At 41.2% G+C, this 23,645-nt stretch overlaps 1 protein-coding gene across 1 annotated transcript in view; it reads right to left on the bottom strand.

The window, feature by feature from the left end:
• Positions 1-20,363, bottom strand: part of STAT4 (signal transducer and activator of transcription 4) — a 42,675-nt gene extending 22,312 nt beyond the window's left edge. Inside the window, exons 1-5 of the mRNA XM_035572416.2 lie at positions 20,236-20,363; positions 18,235-18,379; positions 3,203-3,301; positions 2,304-2,396; positions 512-590 (exon numbers count right to left, since the gene is read on the bottom strand). Coding sequence (XP_035428309.1) covers positions 512-590; positions 2,304-2,396; positions 3,203-3,301; positions 18,235-18,379; positions 20,236-20,363 — 544 coding nt within the window. The remainder of the gene's footprint in view (positions 1-511; positions 591-2,303; positions 2,397-3,202; positions 3,302-18,234; positions 18,380-20,235) is intronic.
• Positions 20,364-23,645: the final 3,282 nt, after the last annotated feature.

The following is a 23,645-nucleotide window of genomic DNA, read 5'->3' as shown; positions in this document are numbered from 1 at the left end:
GACCTCATTTTCTTTTCTGATAAAGATCATGCAACTACTGTTGCAGTGTGCAGATCTCAACCATCATAGGCTGGGTGAAACATGCATTCAGAGTGCTTACCAGTTGGTTATCACCACTGTGGTCAAAAAAGAACAGAAAATGAAGTTAGAGGTTAAAAAATTACTTTCGCCCAATTCTACTCTGGGAAATAAGAGGCTCTTCCACATCCTGCCAAAGAAGGGCCAAGTCAATCATGAAGAAATTGAAAAATAGGTTATTTAAGAAAATTACTTATTTTCATCCATTATGCAGCTTATCGATAGAAAATAACTATACTTGATCAAGAAGATCCTGTTTGCCCTCTTAACCCCACAGAGTCATTATGTCCTAGACTACAATTTTATATAAAATAAAAATCCATTCTTATGCTTGCATGTAGTATCTGGGTAATGCACAGAAATAAATCCTGAGACTGGTTTCTAGTCATATAATCAGCCTAAAGAATCTAAAAATTGTTACAAAAACTCTTACCTAAACTTTGTATTGTTTTATACCTGAAGTCAAATTCCTCTTGCAAGTCTTCCAAGTATTTGACATCTTGGTCAGTCATCTTTCCCAGGAGAGAAAAAAGTAAGAAATTACTTGGGTGTTCACAGTGACATAAAAAGGAATTTGTTCTGTAGTGCACAAATGCATAACGTAGTATTTTTCTTTCCTACCATTTGAAAAACTAAATTATGATGCCAATAACGTAACCTCCTTCTTAGAACCTTAGAGCAGGGCAAATTGGTAATTTTGAAAAGTCAAGAAAGTTGGAACTAAGGAGAGCAACAGAGTTCAGAGACTTTATTTTTACAGAAATACTTAGGAATTTGGGTAAAGAAACAAAACAATTTTACTGCTTTGGTTTTTGCAAGGGTTACTTTTCATACCTACAACAAAGCTTAGAAGGTGTTTTGTGGTCACCATTCAGCATACAAAGATACTTCAAAAAAGACAGATGAAAAGAAGGAAAATGTAACTGTAGGAAATCATCTGGTTTACTTCGAAAGTCTATTTACATGCTGTTTATGGGAAGCCTTGATCCTGCCAAGAACTCATAAACAATGCTTTTCAGTTCCCTGAGATATGCAAGTGAAGTGTCTGGGAAAATAGAAAAAACTCATTTGCTAAATTAGGACACAGTTAGCAATTCTGTTTTCTTCTTTATTTCAGAGACTAAACTTTTAAATTATATGTGTAAGGTATGAAATTACATACACAAGGAGCTGGCTGATTTCTGTGTTCAACTTTATTACCTATTAAAAAAAACACCCTTGTACCTAGAAATTACTCTCCTTTTTTCACGGTCTTGCAGGGACGGCTGCACTTCTCCACATTCTCCACATAGATGCTTGCTAGGCACAGGCTAGAAGAACAGTGTGGTTGGCTGCTGGGTTGCAGCTTTGGATGCTTTTGCTCTGCAACTCTTATAAAATTGATAGAGGTCTAGTACCACATTGCTCTAAAGCTAGCTTTATCCTTTTAAGAGTTTCATCTCTCTATCCTTCTTCTCTGTGTAGGGAGACAACTATGAAAGAATGCTACTAGGACCTCTTTCCAGTGTACCTGAAGTGTTGTTCTTGAATGGCATATGGACAAGTATTTTAAATGTAATTCTTATATTGAGTCTGCTGCAAAGCTAGAAGCGGGGCTGGGACAGCAAAAAGGCTGTAGGTAAGTGGAATCCTTATCCTGTCTTGAAAAGAACGGGCAGTTATTCTGTCAGCCTTTGCAGTGTCTTTGGGATATAGCTACTGGGTTGGCTCTGCCCTACTCTGCCCTGCAGTGATGTGACAAACTTCTGGAGAATTGTTACCATCAGCTCCCAATGTTCATGTCCCTTCATGTCTCAAAAACATGTAATTATGTCACGTAACTTTTAGCTTTACAAAAATCCTGGTATGTGACTCAGAGGTCAGGAAGGCTAGCTACTTCTGATGATACTGAAGGAGATGGAGTCACAGAAATAGGTTGGTTGAACCTCACATCTATTTAGAGACTGTAGGTATGTTTGTACTGTACTCAGTGGTCCACCTGCAACTCACATAAGGATGAGTGTGATGGCTGTAAGATAGGTAGCTCTTGCACTGAACACAGAGCTACTGTAAAAACCCGCCTGAACAATCCATGTGCATCACGAGTGCTTAGCCTGGGCTGAGATCCTGAGAATAATGGAGTGGCTGGAGCAGCACGTGGCATTGGTGCTACCTGGCTTAAAGGTAGTTGAGATGTGTCTATGAAAATCACGGCTTTGTAGACAGGAAACAGGACAACAAAATACCTGAGCACTGTTCTTGATGGCTGACACTTTGTGTTCTACATTTCTTTGTCGTTCTGAAACCACAGAATTCTGCAAAGACTTTTCCAGTGGCCCCTAGAACACATTGAACAGGTAATACTTGGATGAGCAATGACGAGTGACAGTAACTATATGGCAAGTCCTAGCATAGAGAGGGAATTCACAACCTGGAGTTCATCTGGCTGGGGACTGGTCTAAACAGCTCAATCTGTTTAGTTCCACAGATCTGAAAAGCATGATTCTTTAACTTTGTAATCAAAAAGATGAAAGGGTGTGTAGGTATACTGCAGACATTGAACATCTAGTAAATTTAAGAACTCGAAACACATTGATGATTAGATTTCTAAAAAAGACCAGTATTGTAGTATTCATGTAAGAATACATATTACATCAACAGGTTATCAAAAGAACGCACTTGTATTTAAAAATATTCTATATGGGTTTAACCATATAAATTTCCACAAAATGGCCTTATAGGTAATTTAAAAATTTCTTTCTTCAAACAATGTAAAACCCATAAAACCCATCAATGCCTTGTAACATAGAAGATGGAATGTCTTTTGCATTGCATAATTAATATGAATTAGTGCAATGCATAATTTAATATATACACATCTGTTTTGCAAGGTATAATCTCCTTAAAGCCTTTCTCACAGATTAAAGTCTTTGAAGATTAGCTGTGGCATAGGAGTCACTTATAGCAATGTTTGCAGCAGTAGAGCCACTAATGAAGTACAAACATGAGTTTAAAGAGCAACATTTGGCAACCCCCAGTGTACACAAATCACTCGAGTGGAATTCATAATAAGAGGATAGGATTTGTTCCTAAAAGCATGCGAGCAGATTAACATGGAGCAGATTAATGAAATGTAATTCATTACCTGTACAGGCATGCTGGCTGCAGCCAATATTCTTCTTTCTTCTCTTAAACAGTTTGAGATGATCACTGCTATATGCATGGGATTACCATGGTATTTCCCCTGCAAACACAAGTAAATACAACTTTTAAAAATTAAGAATTTAGGATTTACCTCTGGAAATCTCAAACAGTGTGATTTCTCTGTCTGAGCACAGTTTCGTGTGGCTGAAAAAGACTTCCCTGATGTTCTCAACCTTTGCTAGTGTTGGTTCGGCTTTGCAGTGCAGCATCACTTAGTGCCATTGTCATAAAGTACTGTTAACAACGTTCTACAGAGATTATAAAGATATAACTCTGAGATTTACATCATTTGAAGATCAAATTGCTCCACTGCTAACACAGCTCTTTTGAAAGGGCTTTCCTGTCAGCCGATTCTGTGCATGATTTTATCATGTTTTCCATTTTCAATAGGATGTTGCTGTTAGCATGTAGTGCTTCTGCCAACAAAAAACTGTAAGCATATCAATATGGTAGTGATGCATTCAGAAAGGCTTCCTCAGCATAAAGTGAAAGACTTAAATTTAGTCTATGAACAATTTATCTCCTTCAACAATGTACGTAAGACGAAGGAAGAAGCAGCTCTTGTCCCAAGTCTCTCTATATTAGAGAGTGTTTTGATGTTGTGGAACTTGAGGCTGGGACTGATAAGGTTGAGTCTCTGTGGGTTAGGATCAACGGGAAGGCCAACAAGGCAAGCATCCTGATGAGGATCTGTTATAGACCGCCGAACCAGGATGAGGAGACGGATGAGGAGTTCTACAGGCAGCTGGCAGAAGTTGAGAAATCATCAGCGCTTGTTCTTGTGGGGGACTTCAACTTCCCAGACATATCCTGGAAGCACAACACAGCCCAGAGAAAGCAGTCTAGGAGGTTTCTGGAAAGCGTGGAAGATAGCTTCCTGACGCAGCTGGTTAGAGAGTCTACCAGGGGAGGTGCCCCGCTAGACCTTCTGTTCACAGTGACGGACTGGTGGGAGATGTGGTGGTCAGGAGCTGTCTTGGGCAGAGTGACCACGAAATGGTATAGTCCTCTATTCTTGGCGAAGTCAGGAAGGGGACCAGTAAAACCGCTGTCCTGGACTTCCAGAGGGCTGACTTTGAGCTGTTCAGGACACTGGTTGGCAGAGTCCCTTGGGAGGAGGTTCTGAAGGGCAGAGGAGTCCAGGAAGGCTGGGCACTCTTCAAGAAGGAAATCTTAATGGCTCAGGAGCGGTCTGTCCCCACGTGCCCAAAGACGAGCCAGCACGGAAGACGGCTGGCCTGGCTGAACAGAGAGTTGTGGCTAGAGCTTAGGAGAAAAAAGAGGGTTTATAATCTTTGGAGAAGAGGGCGGGCCACTCAGGAGGACTATAAGGATGTTGTGAGGCTGTGCAGGGACAAAATTAGAAAGGCCAAAGCTCATCTGGAGCTCAACCTGGCTACTGCCGTTAAAGATAACAAAAAATGTTTTTACAAATACATCAACACAAAAAGGAGGACTAAGGAGAATCTCCATCCTTTACTGGATGAGGGGGGAAACTTAGTTACAAAAGACGAGGAAAAGGCTGAGGTGCTTAATGCCTTCTTTGCCTCAGTATTTAGCGGCAAAACCAGTTGTTCTCTGGATACCCAGTACCCTGAGCTGGTGGAAGGGGATGGGGAGCAGGATGTGGCCCTCACTATACACGAGGAAATGGTTGGCAACCTGCTACAGCACTTGGATGTACGCAAGTCGATGGGGCTGGATGGGATCCACCCGAGGGTACTGAGAGAACTGGCGGAGGAGCTGGCCAAGCCGCTTTCCATCATTTATCGGCAGTCCTGGCTATCAGGGGAGGTCCCAGTCGACTGATGGCTAGCAAACATGACGCCCATCTACAAGAAGGGCCGGAGGGTAGACCCGGGGAACTATAGGCCTGTTAGTTTGACCTCAGTGCCAGGAAAGCTCATGGAGCAGATTATCTTGAATGTCATCACGCGGCACTTGCAGGGCAACCAGGCGATCAGGCCCAGTCAGCATGGATTTATGAAAGGCAGGTCCTGCTTGACGAACCTGATCTCCTTCTATGACAAAGTGACACGCTTAGTGGATGAGGGAAAGGCTGTGGATGTGGTCTACCTTGACTTCAGTAAGGCTTTTGATACTGTTTCCCACAACATTCTCCTCAAGAAACTGGATGCTCGTGGCTTGGACTGGCATACACTTTGTTGGGTTAAAAACTGGCTGGATGGCCGGGCCCAAAGAGTTGTGGTGAATGGAGTCAAATCCAGTTGGAGGCCGGTCACTAGTGGAGTCCCCCAGGGCTCAGTACTGGGGCCAGTCCTCTTCAATATCTTTATCGATGATCTGGATGAGGGGATCGAGTGCACCCTCAGTAAGTTTGCACATGACACCAAGTTAGGTGCGTGTGTCGATCTGCTCGAGGGTAGAAAGGCTCTGCAGGAGGATCTGGATAGGCTGGACCGATGGGCTGAGGTCAACTGTATGAAGTTCAACAAGGCCAAGTGCCGGGTCCTGCACCTGGGGCGTAACAACCCCAAGCAGCGCTACAGGCTGGGAGATGAGTGGTTGGAAGGCAGCCTGGCAGAGAAGGACCTGGGAGTACTGGTTGATAGGCAGCTGAATATGAGCCAGCAGTGTGCTCAGGTGGCCAAGAAGGCCAACAGCATCCTGGCTTGTATAAGCAGCAGCATGGCCAGCAGGTCTAGGGAAGTGATTGTCCCCCTGCCCTGTACTCGGCTCTGGTGAGGCCGCACCTCGAGTACTGTGTTCAGTTTTGGGCCCCTCGCTACAAGAAGGACATGGAGGTGCTCGAGAGAGTCCAGAGAAGGGTGATGAAGCTGGTGAGGGGTCTGGAGAACAAGTCTTACGAGGAGTGGCTGAGGGAGCTGGGGTTGTTCTTCCTGGAGAAGAGGAGGCTCAGGGGAGACCTTATCGCTCTCTATAGGTAGCTTAAAGGAGGCTGTAGCAAGGTAGGGATTGGTCTGTTCTCCCACATGCCTGGTAACAGGATGAGGGGGAATGGGCTAAAGTTGCACCAGGGGAGGTTTAGGTTGGATATTAGGAAGAACTTCTTTACTGAAGGGGTTGTTAGGCATTGGAATAGGCTGCCCAGGGAAGTGGTTGAGTCACCATCCCTGGAGGTCTTTAAGAGACGTTTAGATGTAGCCCTTAGTGATATGGTTTAGTGGAGGACTTGTTAGTATTAGGTCAGAGGTTGGATTAGGTGATCTTGGAGGTCTCTTCCAACCTAGACGATTCTGTGATTCTGTAAGTCAAAGAATCAAAATTGCATTTTTTACCCTGCCCTAAGTAAGGTGCAGAACTGCTGACATGTGACTGAGAAATGGGTGCAATTTGAAAAAAATATTGGCTTGTGCTATATTTATCAAATTGGAAAGCTTGAGAACTCAAGTAGCATCTTTCATGCTGATACATTTGTTCAGTTTCTCAATATCCTTCATGCCTTTTATTCAGTACTCATGTTTTATTCAGTCAGATGCCCTTTATTCAGTGTTCATATATGCTATTTTTTTCAGCCATTCATTAGAACTAATCCAGTTCTTCTATCTTCCTGTACAGCTTCCTCTTGTAGACTTGTTCTTTTTTCCCTTCTTTGTGATTAGTTTTAGTCTCATCTTACTCTGCTGCCACTCAGAAGTTTGTTTCTTTTTGCTTTCTCTGAATCTGGTGTGTTAAATTTCTGCATACTTAAATCAATACTGTATTTTCCTTAGATATCTCATACCAATTGCTCTACTAGAAACCACGGATGTGAACACATCTGATAGAAATGTGAACATGCCTTTTATATTCAACTATTGCTATGACAGTAAGCCTATATTCCTAGCAGCTTTTACTGGACAAAACCAAATAATTTCCTAGGTACTTTTGCATGAAATCTAAGTAATCTGAAGTATTTGTTCATGTGTTTTGACTTCCATTACAAGGTAAAGGAATGTTACACTAAAATGGTAATTTTAGTTGCAGAGACTTGGTTTGAAGTGCTCAGCATTAAATACCATATTGTTGGTTGTAGTCTTATTTGAGATAGAGACCAAGGTGAAAGACATGGGACTTACAGCTAAGTGAGTGATGTACACAATGTTATTTCCAGAGCAGCTTTGACTGTCATGGCATTGTTGGCAATAAAACCATGCTTTCTGATGTCTCCAGGGTTTCTGAAGTCTCCTCAGGAGAAAGACAAATGAGGTACGTGCCCAAGGTGCAATCAGTGTGCATCCAAAGTAGCCCCAGGGCTGTGCCTCATTTGATCTCCTGAAAAGCAGTTCAGGATGGTGCTGGGCTCCAGCAGTCCTCTGCCTCAGTTACCCTGCAGAATGGGACTTAGGGGCTGGACTGCGACTTGGGGAGTTTCTCTGAACAAAGGAGTGGTGACCAACACTGCCAGGAAACATGTCTCAGATGAAATGTTAAGCTCTCCCTCTGTGCCAGCTCCTTGCTGGGCAGTGAGAGGGAACTTAAATTCCCTCTGCTGAGCTCTGCCTCAAAGGGTGGTACCGAGGATCCTCTGTTATTCGTTTTTCCTGCCAGCTTCGGATGCTCTTGGTTGTAAGGTTAGTAACTGTTTTCTCACTGCATCCATCTTTCAGCACAGCTGTACCAAGGGACCATGAACATACCAGCAGTCCCCTTCACAGAGCGTGTTCTCAAGCTGTCTCTGCATAGCTCCAGGATGTAACTTCGGGAATACAGGAGCAGGGGAAATGGCTGTGACCCTCCTGCCAAAGATTAAAAGTGGAGTGGAGCTTCATGGAGAACTAAGCTGAAGGTAGGCTCCAGCATCAACAGCTGGAGCTAATTAATTGCTGAACTGGTTTTCTGCCCCTCAGTGGACTGAAATAGCTCAGGAAAGGATGAGCTGATTGTTGAGGACTAGGACATGTGAAGTCCTGAGTGTTTGGCTGGGGGAGGGCAGAACAGGCCTGCCCTGTTTCAGCCTCAGTAGGTTGCGTTGCTGAGCCTCGTTTGTTTGCACCTTGATTTGAGGAAAAAAGTCATCTTTGTAATAAGGCTTGGGATGAAAGGTGTGGTCAGAAATCTGTAACTGATGTGTGCATTAATCAGTTGGTTTCTAATTGCTGCTGATATACATACATATATATATATATATATATATATAAAAATATGCAAGGGTACCCCTGCAAGATACCTGAAGCAGCAAAGCCTGAGAAGTGTTTAGTCCCATTTTTTTCTGCCCAACAGAATTTGAGCAGGGTAGAACAGAGTGGTAGCACCCAGAAAGCACTTTTAATGTAAAACACAATCAGGCAACAGAGAGGTCTTTGGGCTCCTGAGGGTCTTCTGGATGCAGGAGTGTGGAGACCTGGATTGCAGTGTGGGATTCCAAAGAGCAGAGACAAAACTGCTGCTGTTCTCATTATTTTGGGCTGGGTCTGTGAGTCTATTTTAAGCTTTGAGCGTAAGGAAGGAAACACGAAAAACCAAAACAGGCTGGAGCAATCAGTACTGAAACTGCCATCCAAAAAACCCCTGTGGAGCCTCCAAGGATCGATGGTTGCCTTTTGTCTTTGCTGTGTAACAAGAAGGATTGAAACAAAAGCTGTTTGTAATGAAGTCAAGAAGAAATAAAAATCCTCTCTTGGAGCTGGAAAACATATCTACATAGAAAAGGCATTTCAAAGAACCTTGCGACAGTGAAACATATTAAAATCCCCCACTAAAATGCCAGGTATCAGGGACTTCCCTAGCATGTCTAGATACCATTCATTTGCAAAACATTCAAAAACTCTTTCTCTCCCTTTGTTTCATTAAGGGAAAACCATCTGAATCAAGAGATGAAGAGGAAATTAACTTTTTTTTTTCCTTCTGTAACTCGTAAAGCCCTATCAATAAGCTGTGTCTGTAATGCTTCCCTTGTTTCTGCCTGCCTGGTGCTTTTTCAATTCCACTTGATTCAGTCTGCTGTTCCAGCAGGTGCCGAGAGGGTCGACAGAGAGCTGTCAGGGCTGTAGCCCCCCTCAAACAAAGGCTGGAATAGCGCCCTGCAGCTGCTGTGGATCGGCAGCACAAGTGCTTGTGACCAAAGGAGAGCAACAGGCCTTCCCGAAACACAGATGCAAACTGTGGGCAGCCAGCCTCCTAGGAGGGAGATGGCTGTTCACCCTCCGTGATACCGACGCTGCACTGGCAGATGGGTTGTAATTTACAGATTATAAATTGATATAAGAAAACGAATTATAGCATTAAATATCTTAATTACAACTTATAACAATAATTACCAAAAGGAACAACTATCGTATTTGATTGTCAAAATAATAATAATCATTGAATTTTTTTCTCCCCATATTTTATACTTCTCAAAGGAAATTGCACTTCAAACCATGCCAGCCAGTAGTGTTAGCAGTTTACTGTAAACTCTTGTTCTTCTCTACTTCCATTTTGTCTTTGGCTGAGGGTGGAATTTGCTCAAGATGAACTTGGCTTCCAAATGACAGCCTGCAAGTGATTTCCTTTCATTGAAAAGTGGTGTAATTTTGGAAATAAAGGAAGCTTAACCCAAAAAAGCAAGCTTGAGGTAGGGGAATCCTAACTTTGTGTAACATGAGCATTGGCAGCTGGAAAGGACAAAGGGTATAGATTCTGCAGCTATGCAAAATAGTATTATTAGGCTTAAATGAATATATTTATAGAGGGAAACTTACAGTCATGTTTTTATAAATACCAACAAAGAGAAGCTGGGGATTCACTTTTCATCTGAAGTTTCAAATGGAAATGTTATTCTTAGGTGCTAATATTACTGTAATTCAATTACTGTAATTCAGTTCTTAGAAATTTTTTCTCCTCTCTTCTGTTTTGATGAGGTCTTTCATATCATGATTTACAACAAACAATCTTATTTGGACCATTTTTTTCTCAGTAACTACCAGCACGACGATAAATTTATACGGGGGAAATAAAACTTTCGTTCTGAACAGGTGAAAATTTTATCTGAATGCTGATGATGTGTGCTAGAGAGAAAACCCTCCTACCACAACCCAGAATGCATTGTTTCTACTTCAGAGAGATCTGTTGAGATAGTATCTTACTAGATCACAAGGAAAAACAAAAAAGCGTTTCTGCACAAACAATCTATACATTATAGTGTGCAGCGTTCACATCCTTTAGCTCAGTTTTAAAACGGTTTGAGCTGTTTGGGATATTTTCAGATCCTTCTCAGTGGCTGGAGAAATGCATGATTCTGGTTCCCTAAGTCATAAGATCATGGAGAAACTTGAAAATGCATATTATGAAGCTTGCAAATACACATGGTTTCAAAAAGAACACTAAGCAACTGTCCATTTTAGTACTGGAAATGTTCAGGGAAGAATTTTCCTGGGAAGAATTAAGAAATCTAGGCCAGAGATTCAATGTCTTGCTTCCCCCTGCTCCCCTGCCCTCACATTTAATTCCCCCACAAAAAATTTAGTGTATTTTCCTGTGGCTGTCTCCTTCACAGATTGTATCACTCCCAACCATAGTAATATTGGCCTGCTTTCTTTTCACGTGTCAAAGGTCTCTCTACCACACATGTATATAAATGAGTACTTACATATGCACTACTTGAGTACCCTGACTCTGTTTTCAGTGGTAAAAGTACAGGATTAGGTGTTACTGTTGCTTTCTCCTTCTACCATACAAGGGTGCAGTGTTCAACCTTTATGAAGTCACTCAGAGTTTTACCTGATTATCTCTTCTGGTTTTCAAGATGACTTAGAAAGGTCTTGAGAAGGCTTTACTGCTTTCTAATTCTGAAAAAAAAAGTGCTTTAGAATTTGGTTGTTTTCCCCTGCTTTTCTCCTCTCTCTCTCTCTCTCTCTCTTTTTGTATAAAAACATCAGCTCTATTTTTTCTTGTTTCTGCTAACAAAACCCTACTTCATGCCTTTAAAGTGTATACAATAAAATCTTTATTGGAGGCTTGGAACTGTTAACTATTACAACAGTTGATGTGTTTGTTGAAGTTGAATGAATATTTAAAGAAGCTGATGGAAGGGAGCTGGGACACAGATAGGGAACAGGATTACAAAGTCAAGAATGAATACATTTCCTTCCTTGTTGCTTACTTGTGATACCCTTATTCTACCAACTTGAATACTCAGCATCTTTCTAGATAAGCAGATATCTCATCTTTCATGTAAAGAAAAAACAGAGGGGGGAAAAAAAAACTTTTGCCTATCATTTTACTTTTGTTAGAAAAAAAAAACCAACTTGGTATATTTATGTGTTGCAAAAAGAACTGTGTGGGTGGGAAGGCATAACCATGCATGCTTATTTCCCGTTTTCACCTTCAAATGTGACAAACAACATTTTGCCTTGATTTATTTTCTACCTTTGTTTATGCATCCAGGCAGAAAGTATAATGGAGACAGTAGTGGAACACCTATCTCAGTGTACTGCAAGGACTAACCCTCTCTTTGTAGGGTTGGTTTTGTTTTTTTTTTTTGAAACCCTGCATTTAAACAGTTACTGTTGATACTAAAAATCTTTTTCTAATAAAAAGATGACTCTGTTTTATGTAGGTCTTTAAGAGGAAGTACTTGTGACATGAACTATTTAGAGTGTTCTACTCTTATTTTTAGATTTCCCCTCCCCCTTTCAAAATACCCAAGAGAACTTTAAAGGCAACCTCATTCTTTTAGACAACTCCTATGATGTGTGGGAAGTTCGAAAACGTAACTCTGCAATGCTGTACTTCTGCTTTTCTCGTATAGTGTAATGTATAACTTCCAGAAGATCATAAATATTTATGGGGTGTATGCAACCAAGGCAAAACTTGGCAAAGTTGTGAAGGCAGAGGTCTTTTTTTTTTTTTTCTTTTTTCCATCCCCTAGTTTGCCCCCAAACTCCACTAAGTTCCTCTCAACAGACAGAACACTAAAAAGAGCCAAGGAAAGGTCTATAGGAGCAGCAGATTTTTAAGCAGGTGGGGGGTGGCTACAGAAAATATGTGGCTATAGATCTCATCATAACCCATGAGATGAATAATGTAGCAATGCAACATATTTAAATGAAATGTATTTCAAAATAAAATTAAAAGAAGTGCAATGTTCCCGACAAAAGAGGGCAAACAGGAGGGGGAGAGAGGTCTGATTTTTATTTTGATTTTTCCCTCCCCTCCACTTTCTGGTCATGAAGACCTGAGTACTATTAACTAATCTCTCAGGCAGATGTCTGTCTGCAGCTGGGCCCTTAATACTCCAGAATGAGCAAAGAGCACAAGAGGTTTAGTTCATGTGCTTGCGGGTTTTGTTTTTTGTTTTGTTTGTAACCTCTGTGTGTAAGCTAACTCTTACTCATTCTACAAAAGCAAACTGTTCTACAAAAGGAACTTAAAAATATTTTACTTCTAGTAAGAGCTTTTTTCAGTCTTAAATTAGAATCCTTTTAAAAAATCCTTCCTAGCTGGTATCCAGCAGCTAGCCTGCAATCACTAATAGCAGAGGGTTGGCCGGTAAGCATATGGTCTTCTGTTCAGGGTTTCCCATTTGTAGGCCAAAATTTTTTGTAAACAGCTTTAATGGTGGAACTTGAAAACTCACTGGGGGCAAGATGCTAGTATGAAAAGTCATTTTGAATTGTATTAGCAGAATGCATTGGTTCAAAGCACATTTTCTACTATAATTTGTTGCTTTGTTGATCTGGCAGGTTACATGAGCACTAAATTGCATGTAAATAACATTTTAATTTTTTTTTTTCTCATGTGTGTTAGAAACTTTGTCTATTTTGTTCCATTCTCACCCAGTTCTAAGCTTTAACAGGAAACTGCAACTTAAACATCAATAGCTATGTTTCCATTCTTTGCAACTGTTTCTCATCACAGTGCTTATTACAAATATTTGTTAAATATCAACTGGAATATCCTATTTCAGATCTAATGCTTTTTTTGTCAATTTTCTTTGATACACCAATATCAATAATATTAGGATCCCTCGTACTTTTCCTTTCTGACAGAGTGACTCGTGTAAACGGTCACCTGAACTGAAATAAAAACCTTTGTATGTTCATTTTAGTTATGCCTGGAGAAGCACGAGGATGTTCGGTTCTCATTACAGATGGAAACAAGCTGTGCACTGTAACTGAGAAACTGAAGCAGAAGCAAGAACACGCTACGGTGTTACTGTTGTAAGTAACAGCATGGAAAGCAAGATGTTGTTTGTACTGCTTAGAAACAGGGTGAATTTTATATGGAAAGAAGTGCCATAAGGTTAAGATGCGTTGGTTAAGATGACAGAAGATAGTTTAAGATGCTATTCCAGATCATTCCATAAAAAGTAGGGGTGTGTAGAAGGACCAAGTATAACTGAAGTACTATTTCCTGGATTCACAGTGCTTCCAAAAGCTCATTTTGATATAATTGGTTGGTGGGAACCAGCAAATGAGGTGAATCTGTCTGACCTCTCTCTTTGCAAGCAGTCCCCAGGCTGCTGATGGTGTGCACACAGGCACGCTTACCCAGGCAGGACCCCCCTTGCCTGCCCTCCCCTCATCTCAGGCTCTAGCAGGGCTGGTGAGTGTGTAAAGTTCACTGATACCCGAGACTCTGCTGAGAGTATTAAATGAAAATCATGAATATACATCGTTTACAGCAAAATGTTCCCTAGAGCATGCCGTACCCTCATTAGCTCAGAGTTTGATGGTAAATGAGCAAAGTAGCCATTCTTCCTGTTCCTGAAATCAGTTATTTCACTTTTATAAAAGATTTGTGTAATCCGATTTTCCCCTGAATGTCATAAACAGTGGTGAGACACAGATGCATGCTACCGTTAATGAGAAGGGATTGCTTTCAAGAGTTATCTTGAGACTAGAGCATGAAGATGGGCTGCAATTACGCGTGGGATGATTCTGGGAATTCCTGCTTTCTCCCGGTGTCACCGTCACACACCCATTGCAATGCACGGCCTGTCTGTGTCTCTGAAGTTTCTGGTAGCTCAAGCGTGGCTCAGGGAGCCAAGCCAAATTTCCAGCTCCACTGGGGGAAAAAGCAAGGGCATAAGGAGTTCTGAGATGAAAAATGCCTGGATAACTCAGAGACCTACACGCATTCCATTCCTAGGTGGGCTGCTGAGGCACCAGGAAAGCGGTGGCCGTCTCAGATTTCCAGGCTACTGGGAGCTTCCCAGTGCCTTGCCTTGCCCCCCCCAGGGACACTGCAGCCCTGCTGCTCTCACTAATCAAGGGTTTTAGCCTGCGAGCCAGCAACATGCACAGTTTCTGCCCTAAATGAGTCTCCGTAATTTTGCCAGTCTCTTTCGTGCGCTAAATCTATCTGTGTGTTGTAAAGAAGCTTACATCAGGGACAGGCACAGTCATTTCCAAAAAAAAAATTCTTCATAAAGCCAAGATGTAATTGTTCATAGGCTAAGGTCTTGCAGACTGTTGCGTCTGAAATTTGGTTCCTAGAAGTGATAGGCAGCTCTTCTCAGCTTAACATCTGCCCTTTACATTTTGCTGTCATAGCAACAGCACAAAACACGTCCTTGTGACTAATCTGCTTTGCTTTTCTCCATTTAGGCTTTAAGCAGGGGAAAGAATCAGAGGCAGAGTTTCCCCCCTCCAAACGTTTTCTCTCCTCATCCCTTTACAGTGCTGCTGCTCGTGGGAGCAGGGCTTCTGTAGGAGGAGGGGCAGGGAATTTAACCTCAGCAAGCAGCTGTGCTGTACTGTCATCCGCTGAAGAGCACCGCAACAAAAGACTGCTCTGCTGTAAAAATGAATCCCATCTAGTGACTGCAGAAATAATAATACACGAATATGAAGGATTTTAACCTAAAGCACTGATCCTGATTTTAATATAATATGGGCATTTATATCAGATTAGTGTCAAGAAGCGGCATTTCAAAAAAGAAAGAAGTGGATAGAGAAGCAAATTATCGAGAGCTAGCAGTAAGCTTAGTTGAGATGCTCAGTGCTTTTTCAAGTGCTTATAACTTTTTCAGATTGTATGTTTCCTGGTCAACGTTTCTTTTTGCATCAAGATAATTCTGGAAATGTCAGCAGTCTGAGCAGAAATGTCATGCTCCATAGTTATTTCTGTAATGCTAAAAGAATAGGGATGGCTCCTGTGACCTAAAAGCGAGGGTGCTAGGCAGGCATCTCTTTCTGCTAACAGTTTGGCTCTTTGCACTTCACCACTCCTGAAATTCATCAAAAAACTTTATATTGCAAGTATCAGGCAGGCAAGTTCTTGCTTCTTCCCTTCCTTCTTTCCTTAATCCCATTGAATAACCAAGATGTTTGCATAAAGAAATTTCAGGTGGAGCTCAGAACTTTTTCTCTGTTTGATAATAAAAGTGAACCCCAGCAGAACTTTAGACTGGGTGTGCTTAGCTGTGGTATTGGTAACTAGTAGGCATAATAGCACTAGGAATCTTGATCCTAGCAATTCCCGTGCTGTCTAGAAAGCAGCTACACGAGCCATTTGTAGGGTCTGTTATTTGCCCTTCTAAGGCGGCCCTTCACTAATGACCTAGTTGTATTATTAATTTAACATTAATCCCACTTTTTTTTTTTCAATAACTACATAATTCTTCTTGAGCGTACTGCATTTATAATTGTTTTATTATCATTGTTATTGTAGTGTTTGGGAACCTATACCATAGCTCAACTTACTACTCTGCGTACATAGTGATAAATGCTGGTTTCCAGTGTTATCTACCTTGACAAGCCACATATAATTGGCTCAATAAACATTGCATTCAGATCTTGTACTGAGGTTGGACAGCTTTGTGTGTGTTGTACATGTGTCTGTATGCCTGTGTGTGTGGTGTAGAAGGGAAGGAAGAGGAGTGAACTGTGAAATTTCAAAGAAGTGCTTGCGCTAGAGAGCAGAGATAAAGGTGGGATCATGTTAACTAACCTTCAGAGAAAATCAAACCAAGACTGTTCACAGAGTCACCAGAAATAAAAGATGTTTACAAGCGTAGCTTCCTCTCCTATGCAGGAAGCCAGTCCTTCCCCCCAACAAGTCTGGTGGAAAATCTCTAATTTTACAGCTTGCTATTCCAGCCTCCCCTTCTCTAGGTGGTGTTTCAGGATGAAAGGGGTTGTGGCAGTGCACTGTATACTTCAGTCGCCTTTTCTGGTGTTGCCTCATGAAGCTGTCACAAACTAGTTCAAACTGCAAGTTTATAATCACAAACTAATCACAAACTGCGAGTGATAAAGGTCATAAGAAACCAGGAAAAGCTCTGATAGGGAAAGTGTTGTTCAGTGCCTGGTAGGATGCACGTGCATTTTGAAACTGAACGAGTAGTTTTTTATCTAAATAGACATTACTTGTCTTGATATAATGGAGAAATTATATAATGATGAAGGGCCACCTTCATAGAGAGAAGAGCTGTTGTATTTTTTGCTCAATTGGAAGCATTTTACTGCAAACCTCAACGTGGTCCTTTTTAATTAGTAGTGTAGTTTCAGCATCACTGATGTCCTCTCAGGAAGTTCATATTACTTTAGACTGTTAACCTACAAACCTTTGTGATCCAGTGGAGCAGAGATGTTGCTGCCTGAGAAAGCTTGCTAAGATGGGGCTTACAGGACTTGGTTTTCATTCTGGCCATTTACAGACTGACTCATGGGTATGCATCCAGGGCCTGATGCCTTGTCTCAGTATGCTGAATTTTACGGAGGATGCAGAGTTGCCACCTCAAGTCTTGGTAAAATTTTAGAATAAAATAAATGGTGTGAGGCGAAGAAGGAACAGTGAGAGACTTTAATTTGTTAGAGCCTGTATGTAGATACGTACCAATCCCCATGCGTATGCATGTGGCAATGGTAGAATCATAAATGTACAATCTGCAAGAATACAACTGCTTTTTTCAGTGTCCTGAAATGCTCTTTCTATGTGTATGCTGACGTGAGAGAATACTTTCAATAAGGTGACGGAGTTCTGACTCAGCCCTGCTGTGGCAAAGTCTGCTAAGACCATGACAGAAATAAAAGCAATAACCTCTCTGCAGTCAACTCCAAAAGCAGTTAAGTAAATTTGTTGTTTGAGCAGCACTGAGATGAGGGTTAATGCTGCCACACAAACCAGAAAAGAAATAAAGAAAGAACTTTAGTTTCAAGTTACATGAAACTGCTTGCATAACACCGGAACAAAAAGTGGTAGAAGTGGAAATATTGTCACATTTTTAAGAGGCCACCATTAGGGATATAGAATAGAAAGACACGCAGCCATAAAGAGACCAAAATAATTGACGCAGTCATCTTCAGATTTTCCACACCAATATATTCATATAAAATAAAGAAAACATTTTCTAAGTGGTACAATTTTCATTGAAGTACTTATGGAAAACACCATGAAAGAAGAGAAAAACCCCCAAACTTTCATTAAACTCAGATGTGTATCTGTTTTATGCAGAAGACACATAGATGTGAGGAAGTAGGTGACTAATGGGGTGGAACTCTGAGAATTCTTGCTTTAAATAAACAATTATTAGAGAATCATGCAGTCGATCAAAATAAATATCACTTTGTAGAAGCCTAATGGAAAATCCTTTAAGCCATTCCTAATAAATAATCCCAGTTAAGCATAAAATAGCAAGTGCAGTTACTTTTTCAGGGTGCTGTTTTGTTAATCCTAAAATACACATTTTTTATTCCTGAGATAGTCACAGCTAATCATAGTTACGTGTACTTGTCTGTAAAGTCAGCAATTACATTTGTAATAAACATTAACTTCTATAAGCACTATACAATCTTATTTTGAAGAGCTGAGTGAGACACAGGTATGCATTGAGCTACAAGGTCACAGCGTTGTTGCATCTCAGCAGCATGCCTTAAAAATTATTTGTCCACAAGGTAACTGATAGCGGAACTATTATTTGAGTTATCTTGTTGAAGGCTTGGTCTTCCCATAGCTGCATGGAGTCTATAGGGGGCAGGACCGCTCTGAGCTGTTCACAGGTACAAGCTGCACTCAGCAGAGGTTGGACAGTGCCTTTAGAAGCCAGTAAGAGCGTGCAATTTGTTATCTGAAGAAACAACCTACCTGAAGCAGCTTCCTGATTCTCTTCAGGTTGTGTATCAAAAGAAGGTTCTTCTCTTGTGAAACCCGGTCTAGCTGTTCATCCACTTGTATTAGCAAATTCTGTAAAAGGATCATTGCCATTGCTTCATTGTTGGATGCAGCCTCCCTAGAGAAAAAATGATTGAGAAACATGCATTTTAAAAATGTTATAAGAAGTGCCAAACTATCTTTACAGAAATTTACAATCCATTGAGAAATTAAAGCTGTAAAAAAACGCTTTAAATACATAGTGACTTGCATATAGTTAGAGCTATGTAAATAATTGATTTTTATGATCCTTTAATTTATATTCACGTAGATATGCAGCTATAAAGGCAGCGGATGTTCTAAGCCCAGGCTACAGAGTCAGCCAGAGGGGAGACAACCAGGGTTTTCTAGTCTCGGTTCCAGTGAATATTTAAACATTTTTAGCCTGCTTCCCAGAGGAAATGAGGCGTATGCATGCTGTCACTCTCAGTCTGTCAGTCACACATATAATTTCTGAAGTTGCTGCCCACTTTCAGCCAAAGTTGACAGGAGGCTCACAGTCCAAAAGAGATGATGTTTGTATGAATTTCCCAGAAAACTGGCAGATTGGTAGAGGAGAGGAATCCAAATTAGTGCCTCCACTGAGGAAAATGGCAGTAATAACTTGCTCCAGGAGGCAACAGCCAGATGGCCAGTCAGCAGATATATATCTTCACACCAGGCACCAGATGAGCCTTCGACTGGCCAAACTATTTGGGGATACAAGAAGACTCTGAAGCTACTGGTGAAGGGTATGTAGGGGACAAAGGACACAAATACATGAGAAAACAGGCTTTACTAGTTCTGCTGTTTATGGAACAGCTTGTTACATGATGGACAATAACATTAGTGAGCAGAATAGAGGAAGATAAGCTTTGGATTGCATGGCATCCTTGTCCTTAGGGCACTCTCTCCTTGCTCCCCAAATGGCAGATGCCTGTTTGAGATATGACTGCTAAATCTGGCAAACAGGGGATTTTAATGTTTCCCATGTTCCCATAGGCATGTAAGCATTGTATGGGATAAACTGTGAGGAAAGATTGTATTCCTTAGCAGATTTTTCCAATAGTCCTCCAATAGCCTTGGATAATTAGCTTGTCAAACTGAGATGTCTTACTGCTACTACTAATATAAACTTTTTTTAGTATCTAGTTCTGGATTTCCTTAAGATAACTATGCAGTGAATTTGATCCAGATTTGTGCATAAATTCACCTTCTAGAAAACTGTTCCTGCAAGCAGCTGGTTTGGACAAGTCGAATAATTTTGTGCTGCAAGAGGCAATTTAGTGACATTTCCATTGAAATCTGACTTGCTTTTTTTTTATTTTATGAAAAACCTTTAATACTGTTAATTTGCTAGACAATTTTTGTGGGATTTTGTTTAGGAATAAGTACAAATGAAAACTCACTTCCAGACGTTTCTTAAATTTAAATCTGTAAGGAACAGAAAACTGTGCTCTAAGAAAGTGCATCCAATCTAGAATGTTTATACATTGAGTATATACTTACATTAACCTTTAAATATGGTAATATGGTGCTTTTCATTAAAATCATTATTTCAACACGTGAAGAAAACCCAATTATGTTCAGAACTCTTCAAAAATACTGTCTTGTCTTTCATGTAGTATGTGGTAGTTTATTAGGAATAAGCATAGGAAATAATTTTATTCTGTGGTTTAAGATAAGAACATTCATCACATATAAAATATGTACAATTGTTATTTAATAAATTAAGAAGAACTTTGCAGCTTTATCAGGAGTTTACTGACACTGAATCCCTCAAATAACTGAAGTGTAACACTAGCTCAACAAGCTAAATCCATAATGAGTGGAATACTATTCTTGGGGTGTAGATGCCTGCTCAGTTCACAAATGAGCACCCTAAAATCTACTAGATAAGCAAAAAAAATTGTTTATGACTGAAATCATAAGAGAGAGAAAAAAAATTATTCCTACCAGTCTTGGCTTTCTATCCATTGTGCCAGTAGATGTCGGATTTCCATGGGAAAGTTATCATCGTAGAACTGGTCTACTTGCTCCAAAAACTTTATTTCCAGTTGTTGAACTTGACTCCATTGGGACATACTGCAAAAGAAATGATTAAACATGTTTGATATTGAAAGTTATATATTTGATGTATTAATAATCCAAATTTTCATTGCAGTTCTTTTTTTATTACATACTTTAATATTCCTAATTATCCTCTGTCTTTCAAAACGGACATTACCTGGCTAAAGCTGGTCAGTTAAAGGGAAGAGAAAGAAAAGCAAGCAAGACCATTAGAAGTTTTAGCTCTTAAACCTGAATGGGAACCGCTACCAACTTTCTTCCTTAATGCAAATGTTTTGGGTTACTATATGATGCTTATGAAATAAGGAGATTTACACAGCATCTCTTTCAATAGAAGTAGCTTAGGATTGTGTGCTTCAAATCCAGGTAAAACTATTCTTATGAAATGTTAGTAAAAGCATAGAATTTGCTCTTATCTGTGAATTCATACTACCGTATGATGTTGTGCTGTTCCTAGAGCCCCATGTCTTCTGTTTGGAGAGTACTGCTTATGTCACAACCTAAATTATTGATCTTTTCCATTTTTAACTGGCATAGAATTCTGAGATTTGATATTGAAAAAAAGTAAAAAAGCTTGGGAAGGGTAAAGTCCTATGAAAACTAAAGGACAAGCTAGAGTAGGATCACCCAATGACAGGCTCTGAAATTCTTAACTGGAATATCTATCCCAGTTAGTTTTTGACTGTTTACTGAGATATTGGAGACAGAAGCTTGGTTGTTCCAGATTTTAGGTGGGTTGAGTTGTCTTTGAATATCCACCTCTCCATGGACTAAAGAGATTGTTTGGGGTGAGCAGACTCTCAAAGTAGACATCTCAGCTTCTGTGACTCTTTTTCCACTTGGGCGAACATGACCTCTTTGCGCTCTAGGGTTGCACCACATCATCATTAATCCAACTGGTGAAAACAGTATTTTCACTGTGATTTTTTTTTTGGTGCTGAAAAGCCTGGCCAAAAGCAAAAGGGGAATATGCTCAAATGAAAAAAGTAGAAACTGGTTTGCTGCTTTAGCCCACAGTGCACTAAAAAAGCCTGAAGGTTGCTCTGAAGGGTACCACTGGCAGTGTGCTTGTGTCAGTGCTCATGCCTATGCCTTGAGGTCCTTCCAGCACTATCAGATCTTCTCTATAGTACTGAGGGATGCACTGAGATAAACAGATGTACTTCTGTATCGCACAGAGAGATAAAACGTTGCCTCGGGGCAGACTATGCCAGGTTGTAATTCTAGATGTGGTGTCTGCAGAAAAAATCTGAAGCAGTGTTGGTAATGGGCCATTATGGGTAAGTAGATAAGGGGGACACCCTAGGGCATGCCCTGGTATCTTGGCCCTCACATGAACTCTGCCCTACCCTGATCCTGTACCAGAGATCATCTGCTCCTTTATTATCTTTGTTCATGCTAACAAACTACATAAAATCCAGCATCATTGATTAAAGATTGCATTGCAGTAGGTCAATGTTATGTTTGAACACTTCTGATAGATTTTTTTCCTGAAAAAAAAAGATGAGATTTCATCAAAATTGACATTTTTGTAACAAGTTGACCTTTTTATAAAGAGCTTTCCCATTTCCATTTATGAATCATAACATCAACTTTTCAAAGAATATATCTTTAATATTGTGTGGTTTTTTTTATGTTGCTTTTTCTTAAGTCAGAAGGAAAAAAAAACAACAGAAGGATGAAGTATCTCAAGGTTTAACAGACTTGAGTACTTACTCATGAAAAGTGAAAGTGACAAGCTTTAGTTTCTCCTTAACTAAGGCTGGATGCGATGACTCCGTGTGCGTTATGAAGGACGCTGTGTACCATCTGTGGAAGTGTGCCCAATGCCATTTCCCTCCTCTTTATTACTTCCATTAACTAGAGGAAAAATACTGCCCAAACATTTACTTTGTTTCTTTAAATTGCTGAGAAGGAATAATATACAGGAGTGCTTTCCTCTCTTTATTGCTACACTGGTAATTATTAAGAATCACAGACTGTATTTCTTGAGATATGTACAAAAAACAAAATCGTGATGTAGTAATAGCACACATTCAGGAAAAAAAGAAAAGTAAGATTTGCAAGCCTGCTCACTTTCAGTGAGGGTCTTTATTGCAATTTCATTATTGTGAATTATGGTGGCTGTGATACCCTGAAGATCTTGGTAAGAACTTAGTATTGTTATCTAAAGGAAAAGAAGCAAAACCTTGTGCAGGCTGCGGTCTCCTGAGGCCTTCTAAGTAATGTGCAGGGATGCTTGCATGCGTCCACGCTGGCAAAGGATGAGTCTGGTTTGTACATGGGATTTTTGTAACATGTTTAATACAACACACCCGGTCCTACCTTTTCCTCTTCCTGGGAGTCACACTAAAAGCTAAAAAGCTCAGAATACCAGTTGTTTATTTTGGATCTTCCCTGAAGGCATCTAGCAGAAATGCGCAACGTGAAATATTGGTAGCGCAACTCTCTTTCACTTTTTGTGCTGTGAGGTGCTCGTTCAGGTACTTCTGGTTTTATCTGTGAGCCTGTATCTAGAACTATGATCTGTACCAATGCAAGGTACGTTCCCTGCAGTCTCTCTGGCAGAGAAACTTTGCATTTGTGCCCTGACAGAGCAGCACGGAGGCCGCAGGAGGAGCTGGGTGCCCCGCTTACCCCTGGTGGTGGGGAGCCCCAGGCCCATGAGCCTGCTACCAGCCCAGCTGGGGGGCAAGAGCCCCCCAGACTGAAGTAATAGACACCCCTCCATTCACTACCTTCAGCACCCCACATCCCCCAGGCACGAGGCATTTCGAAGATGTGCTTGGGGTTGATGGACAGCCGGACAGACAACTAGACGGAGAACCTCCCCCCCTAAGATGCCCCCACTTGCCTGTGCGAGCGGTCCCCAGTCGAGCCCTGCTGCAGGCGGCGTCCCCAGGCGTGTCTGCCGCCTGCCCCGTGCTTTATTCCGCCCCAGCCCCGTCCCGGCGGCTTTTCCTGTGCGTCAGCTGCGCCCTCGCCGCCCCGGGGAGCGGGACGGGAGCGAGAGTCGTGTCTGGGCTACAAAACATGGCAAGCAGCGTGGCCACACAGCAGTCACCGTACCGCTCTGGGTTAGGTGATGTGACACGGCTCTGGCAGTTACTTAGGAAATGGCCAGAAGGAGGTTATTTATCTAAAAATAAAAAAATCTCCAATTTATACTGTGGTGCCCGAGCCTGTGTGGAAGGCAGTGGGCTGGGGCCTGTCGTGCTCCCAGGGAGCCAGGCTTCTCCCTCTCCGCTGGGATCAGGGGGCCACCAGCTTTCTGGCACGCAAACTTTGCTAGCCAG

The sequence above is a fragment of the Cygnus atratus genome, chromosome 6 (genome assembly GCF_013377495.2).
Source record: "Cygnus atratus isolate AKBS03 ecotype Queensland, Australia chromosome 6, CAtr_DNAZoo_HiC_assembly, whole genome shotgun sequence".
In the NCBI taxonomy this organism is placed as follows: Eukaryota; Metazoa; Chordata; class Aves; order Anseriformes; family Anatidae; genus Cygnus; species Cygnus atratus.
Note: the sequence above shows the minus strand (reverse complement) of the source record. Positions and strands in the feature narration are given on the sequence as shown.